Source organism: Cryphonectria parasitica (genome assembly GCF_011745365.1).
Source record: "Cryphonectria parasitica EP155 unplaced genomic scaffold M406scaffold_8, whole genome shotgun sequence".
Classification (NCBI taxonomy): Eukaryota; Fungi; Ascomycota; class Sordariomycetes; order Diaporthales; family Cryphonectriaceae; genus Cryphonectria; species Cryphonectria parasitica.
The window spans coordinates 377,549-385,063 of NW_024468916.1; the positions used below are offsets into that span (position 1 = coordinate 377,549).

The window sequence follows — 7,515 nt, forward strand, 5'->3', positions numbered from 1 at the left end:
GAAGATGTGGGATGGAGGGGCCAGCTAGACGTGCTAGGGACTCCCCCCCCCCCGGGTTCAAGTCAGTCTTCAGCTTGTGTCCAGTTAGGAGCTCAGAGCCAAGGACAGGCAGGACCTAGCGGGGCAGGGGAGGGCCTGTCGCTTAATGATTCCCTTTTGTCGCCTCGGCAGCCTCCGCCAGGGTCCTGCCCCAAGACTCCTCCCCTCCCCCCAAGCAAGAAAACGTCAAAGCCCATTTCTGAGGCTGTCTTCCCGCTCCGGGTGGTCTGATCAGCTTCTGTTCTCTTTTCTTTCTCGTACGATCTACCTGCCCATGCTCCTCTCTCTGTCTCGTCCACGATCCGACCGACCGACCGACTTGATCACACACTGGCCACAGGCAAACCAGGCCACGATCTCGTACGGATACCCGCAATTCTCCGCCTGCTGCCCATCTCGCGCGCGGCACGGCGCAGGACGAGAGACACACTGCATAGTGTACAGTGCTGTCAGTCTACACCACACACACAGCTGACCAGACCTACCGTCGAATGAAACGTCTCACCGTCTGTCTGACACCACGTACCGTCCGTCCCCTACCATCTCTGGGCCCCCCTTCCACCCCCCACCCCTGACGGTCGTGTCCTTATCCTACTCTGGCCGCATCCGACATCGTCATCGGCCCATCCAGCAGGACAAGAGAGAGAGACACACACACACAGAGAGAGAGAGAGAGCCTCTCTCCACAGTCACCATCACTATCACCTCCACCGGCAGCACACCAACGCATAGTCTAGCTGCCTCGGCCTCAACGTTGACGTTGACGTTGACGTTTGGTGCTGAAGTCGAGGGGGCTGGCTAACCCAAGCTGTCTGGTGTGAGAAGGCAGCCAGACGGGTCTTCTCGCATCTGCATTAGCATAGCATCGCGGGACCAAGACTTCCACAGCAGAGCGAAGCGAGCAGAGAACAGCTGAGCTGAGCTGAGCAGAACAGAACACAGAACGAAATAGGGCAGGGCAGAGGGACCGAAAAAATCCTTTTCAATTCCCTCAGACCACGGGCCGAGACTGGACAGCCGTGCCGCCCCTGCACTGAGTCCCAACCCCCCCCCCCCCTCTTCCTCTCTCGGGCCTGTCTCTGATAACGTGGTATCGAGTGCTGTTACTGCTGCTGCTGCTGCTGCTGGACTCTGGTCAGTTTCGTCAGGTGGCAAGCACGTGGTATGCTCCTCGGCATATATCGTGTTGTCTGGAGAGCCTCATCGTCATCCACTACAGTCTAGATCAAGGGCCTGCCAGTCGGGAACGGACCGAGCTGAGACCGGTACCATAGTGACCAGCCCTCGACTCGAGTCCCTGCTCCATCCTGACCACACACGGCCCATCTCCCTCCCATCGCTTAGGGCAGTCACGCGTTCATGTCGAACCACTCTTGCATAAACGCAACCGCCTAAGCAATACCTCCGCAGCATCGCCCGTCTGGGCCACCACCCGGCACCCTCCGTCTTCCCAGCCAAAATGGCAGAACAACAGCGGGATCCCCAGCCTTGGGATGCCGGCCTCGATACAAACTTCGATTTTCGGTCCCACGACCCCCACCACCTCCCAGCAGCAACATCAGCCCCAAATTCCGCTTCAGCCTCCTCCTCCGGCCCAGTCTCTCCTCCCAGTTATCAGATCCTCAACCGCACCGCCGCTCCTACACCCGATACAGACCCTATCACCTCGACTGGCCCCGAGCCGGCCTTTCCCGACTTCGGTGCGAGCGCTGCCTGGGCCGACCAAAATCAATTCACCCCCCCTCTGGGCCCCAGCGACGGGGACTCTCTCGATGCCCTGAACCTCTTTCCCGACAACTGGAACGTGCCCACTGCCTCCTTTCTCAACCAGAATCTCCAATTCCGCCCGCGGCCAGACGGCCGGGAGCCCTCCAGCGCCGATCTCTTCAGCGCCTTCTTGCAGAGTGCTGCTGCTGTTGCCAACAGCCAGGGACTCGACTCTGCGTCTCGCCCTGCTCCTGTCTCTGCCGCCATGCCGACTCTGACGCCCGCCCAGCAGGAGCAGCTGAGAAACATCGCCATGCCGCCGCACCTCCAGTACCAGTCGCCAAAGAGCGAGCCCAGCCAGCTGAGCCCTCAGTCGAGCTCTGGCGAGGGCCACAAGAATCTCTCCCCCGACCCGTCCAAATCTGGCAGTCGGAAGCGGAAGTCCTCGGCGGACGACGACGATCTGGATGACGACGAGGATGAAGATGGCCAGCAACCCGTCAAAAAGACCGCCCACAACATGATCGAGAAGCGCTACAGGACGAACCTCAATGACAAGATCGCGGCGCTAAGGGACAGCGTGCCGAGCTTGCGGGTGCTGTCCAAGAGCGCGCGCGGCGAAGACACCACCGAGGACAGGGAAGAACTGCATGGCCTGACCCCAGCTCACAAGCTCAACAAAGCTACAGTGAGTGCTGCCAAATCGGACTCTGGCATCTCCAGTCTCCTCGTTCTGTTTGACTGACATACATGGGCACAGGTTCTGAGCAAGGCAACCGAGTACATCCGCCACCTGGAGAAGAGAAACAATCGTCTCACCGACGAAAACAACACGATGCAGCAGAGGATCTCCGCATTTGAAAAGTTGTTCATGGCGAGCGCTATGAACGGCACGATGAGCCCGATCCAGAACCAGAGCAGCAGCATGCAGTTTGGGCAGGACAGCGCGCAGTTTATGAACACGCCGGTAGGCACCCCGAGGGCCCTGGATCCACAGGGCATGATTCCCGTGCCCGATGACATGAAGCGCATCATCAGCGCCCAGCTGGCGGCAGGACGGCCTTACCCCGTGCCGCAGCAAGGCTTCCAACAGACTCCCGCCGTCATGCGACAGCAGCAAATACAGCAGCAACAGCAGATGCAGAACAACCGGTGGCAGAACGCTCCCTTCTATGGCAAGTTCATGGTTGGCTCCTTGGCTGGCCTCATGTTCGTCGAGTCCCTCCGCGAGAGAGAGCAGAGCAATGCATCCCCCGAGGGCCGTGGTCTATTCGCCCTGCCAATCCACCTGTTAGGCCGTCTGGTCTCGGAGTCACATATCAGCCTAGCCGGACAGCAATACTCTCTCGCCCATACCATTTCCACTCTCAAATCCCTCCTACTCCTTGGCACCCTACTCTGGGTCTTCGCGCCGTCCCTCTTCGCACCGAGACCTCCTAAGACGCAAAAGTCCCAGCTCAGCAATGCCGCTCTTCAGGCGGTTCCGTCGCTGGCGTCGCCCATCAATGTCAGGAGGCAGGCGTGGCTCACGGCCATCCAGACCGTCTGGGTGCCGCGCCATAATTTCTTCCTTGAGGCGGCCGCGCTGCTCTTGAAGACGATGAAACTCAGCCTGCGAAATACCATCGGTATCCACGGTTACCAGATGCTGACCGGACTGACTGAAGAGCGAGAGACTGCGCGCGTCAAGGCCTGGACCATCGCGTTGGACGCGCAGCTGGCTGGCGGCGATATCGAGATCAACCAGAGCCGCCTGACCCTGACACTGCTTGCGTCCCGAACCCTGCCCGACACACCACTGCGGCTTATGCTGAGTGCTCTGCACATCCGCATCCTGTTCTGGCAGCTCGGCAACCAGGCGCTCCACAACATACTGGCAGCCAAGTTGGCCAGGTCCAAGTGGAACGAGGCGAGGCAGTTATACCGGCTGACGAACTCCCTCCGCCGGACCGAGCCGCCTTCTCCGGATGACGAGCTTCCAGACCACCTGGCGCTCCTCGTCGAGCAGAGCTGTGACGATGTTCTGAACGAGATCATTGTGCAGCGCGCGCATAACCTAGCCTTCAACCGTCCGACGACTCACGATGTTGATGAAGACGTCGACGGCATGGATGCGGTCGTCGAAGACCCGGCTGTACGGTCCCCTATGGATGCCGTCGCTGCCTGGTGGTCAAGCCTCATGCTACAGCGGGTGCTATCCGCCAGCCTGGCGGGTGCAGAAGACAGGAGTGAGCAAGACGAACAAGTCCTGGCCGATGATATTCATACGGCCATCAAAGTGGCGCCTATCGGCTCCAATGCTCAACTGCGGGCGCTTGTTGCCAGGGCGTTCCTCTCTGACGAGAAGCGAGGTGCCAACATCGCCGCCGTCTTGAAAGCGCTGGGCCCGAGCCAGAATCCAGATAAACACCCGCAGTATAGCAAAGGCGTGCCGCCTCTCATTGACGCACCCTTGTCTTCGATCGCACCTGACCCAGATGTGCAGCTCGCGCTGCGCTGTGCCATGGCCATTGCGCACCTCCAGCGCTACGAAGTCCCACCACCCAGCGCCCTGTCCGTGGTTGACAGCATTTTACCTGCTTCAACCGAAGGAACCGAAGGCCTGTCACTGCTGGGTTGTACCGCCGCCTTCCAGCTCATGGATCGCCTGCACCAACATCCTGTCGCGGCGGAGACCTGTTCCACTTCACTCGAGCGCCTGTCAGGCACCCTGAGGATATGGATTGGAAGTCCAGACGACGACAGGCCCGGCCTCGACCGCGACCTCCGGCAAAAGATGGTCAAGCGGTGTGTCAACGTGACCAAGAGTGCCATAGGCATGGAAGAGGACCAAGGATATGCGACTATGACGGACTGTGAGAGTGACGATAGTCTCTGTGACGTCGCTACGTGAGTAGTGTGTTTGACATGCGCACGGATTGTTTCCTGTCTTTTCTTTTCTTTTTTTCCTCCCTGTCTCTTGGTCGTGTAGACATATATACTCAAACGCTTGGTTCTCTGTACATATTGCATCTGTGGTTGGAAGGCACTCTGCGGAATTGGTACCTGCTTAATGGCCTCATGGAACACAAAAAAAGGGTTGTAAAAGGCATTCGGGGCCTGGAGTTTTATCATCGGCGCATATACCAATCCGCCGACTGATAGGTAGGACCTTGTCTTATGAATACAGTGTGTGGCATCGTTGTTGTACCTAGTGGACCTTGTTTGTGGTTGGTTGGTTGGGAGCAAGCGGGCCTATGATCAAGATGAAGTGTTGTTCAATTTATGGTATTTTCTTGTTAAACTGCAATCTCAACGGCAGCTTCGCACCTCATCCAGTTCAATCAACTAAACAACCCTAGTGTAACTATTCCCAATTGATGGTACCCCTTCCCTTGTCTTTTCCTTCTCTCCTTTTTGTTTCTTTTTTCTCCCTCTCCAAAGATGCTCTTAAGACCTTCCACATACCATGCCAGCACAAACCTAATCAAGTCGTATGGGGGGTCGTCTGTTACAACGAATACCCCCAGGGTGTGAGCTGTATGTTATACTATGTGGCAGGGACTACTGATACCGATCCTTCCTTCCATTGACTTGATCCCCGGCCCCTCTCCACCTTCCCTCCTGCCTTGTATGATTTAACCTTGTGCCGTGTCTTTTCCCCTTTTCCAAGCAGGCAATGAAAATTTCTAACTTCCCCAGCCTTCGCAAACTCTTCCTGCTGAGCCAAATGCCCATGAATCTGTCAACACCCTAGGCCTATCGTCTTACCACAAGCAACCCGTACTCGTTTTATGTCTCATCTTATCTGCACCAGGAGTATGCTTCGAAAGGAGGCTGCCGCCACGGACACACCTTTGGCTATGTGCACGGCACATATTTCCCTACAGCGTTTGCGGCCCTCATCTTGGAGCATTACCTTAACCCCTGCACCCGCCTCGGTTGAAGGTTCCTGTCCACTCGGGACATACAAGACTGCAGTGGGCGCATCTTTGTGTGAAGATGCAAAACCCCCTGGGACAGCGCAACGTCGCCACGCATGCATGGTATTACCTGCTGCTGTTGTGTTATGTGCTATGACTGCCACTAGGTACCCTATACCTCCGTATTCAGGCGGACTAAGGCGGCTCGGATGCGGGAGCGGGAACATTGGGCATGAGGCGTGAGCAGTTTTCCCCTGCAAGGATACGCCCTCACACACACTTGAGATTAAACTTAGATCTCTAATAAGGCACCATCTCCTTTCGCCAAGGATTGCCCCTCAACGTCGAATCGGTTTGAGTCCTGGCGGAGGCGCGAGTCCAGGCAACTAGCTATGCATCGAATGTCTCGGCCTATATATTCTTTTCAACCCGAGTTACATGTTCTGATGTCGCACGCGCACGCGCACGCTCACGCGCACCGCAGTAGCCTGAGACCATCAAATCGCCCTCTTGGGCTTACCAGATGCCAAGCTACCAGATGCATGTTGGCTCACACGACCCGACCAGGGGTGGAGGGGAAGAAGGTGGAGTCTTGTCCGGCTATGAGTGTCTTGACGTTCGGTTCCCTGGAACTATACCATGGTCCGGCTCTCAGCATAGTTGACTTTTCATTTCTTGGCATGAACTGAGCGAGAAGCCTCTTGTGCAGCCTGACCCTCTTCTCGATAGAGAACAGAGCCCACCTCCACCGCACCCCTGGTTTATTGTTCAGCCGGGTTTATGCCACATCCGCCTCCGTGCAACGTCCTGGCTGAGTATTTGACTGACGTCTTGAAGGGACTTTCATGCTGTCTGAGCGGATCCGGCCAGTCAAGCTTGGTGGCCTAGGACGCACAAGTCGACGTCTCATCAATCCAGGCGGTCGATTGACCCAAACTGTCCCATCACGATCCAGTTATGCTCGCTGATGAAGGCATTCAGGTTCTGATATTGGACTTCGCGAAGTTAGTCATCTTATCATGGTGAAGAACGGGACATCTACGCGCTGGCTACCCCAAGCTGTTGAACACCGCACTGGCCGATGCGCCTGACCCCCTCTCTGCATGCAATGTATAGTCACATCGATGCTACCATAGGCTGCAGTCCTCTCCCTTTTTCTTGCGCCTCAGTTCATCGAATTATGGCAGAGCGCTCGGCCCCGGCCTTGTGCACCCCAACAGTCATCACCACCTCGTTAGGGCCTTGACTAATGCAGGATTAGAGGGCACGGCTTCTACTACCAGCAATGTTGGTGTCTGACGGGCCACACGGGACTCGTTCACGCTTGCAACACCTTGGCCCATAACAGCTTGCTTGTTACGGAAGGTCTCTATGGGCCTATACCAGTTGCATCATCTGGTGACCTCTTAGGTGCCTCTCGTGATTGTGAGAACAAGAAATCATCCGCCAGCATTCAGGCCTGAGAGTTCAGCAACTGACCTTGGTTCAGAAAGCCTGGTCATTCAGTCGATGGTTTTTCCATTCCCCTCGCAGAACGTCTCTTCTCACTTCCCGGTTCCCTTCCAACCCCTACACCCTCTTCATCATTTCTTCCACCGCCCTTCCCCTGTCCAGACCTTGTATGGTGACTCCATGCAGGTGACGAGCCGCGGGACAGACCTACCGTTGCTTGGCTACAAGCTACTGGGGGATCTGCAGTGGCCAGTCTCATGAGCACAAAGCATCAAGTAGTACTCGACATCGACCATCATCGTATTCTAGGTAGCAGGGCTATGGATGCTGCAGTCGACGGCCGTACTCCGTATAGATGTGCAAGGTTAATCAACTAATCTCCCGGGCTTGTGATCTGCAATATGCTTTCATGGTG

General features: G+C 56.6%; 1 protein-coding gene across 1 annotated transcript; it reads left to right on the forward strand.

Moving 5' to 3' along the window:
• Nucleotides 1-2,266: 2,266 nt before the first annotated feature.
• M406DRAFT_357688 (uncharacterized protein) lies at nt 2,267-3,321 on the forward strand (the record flags this gene model as incomplete). Its single annotated transcript, XM_040923748.1, has 2 exons — nt 2,267-2,434; nt 2,507-3,321. Coding segments are annotated over 2 exons (981 nt in total), but the record flags the coding sequence as incomplete, so codon positions are not given.
• Between the last annotated feature and the right edge of the window lie 4,194 nt (nt 3,322-7,515).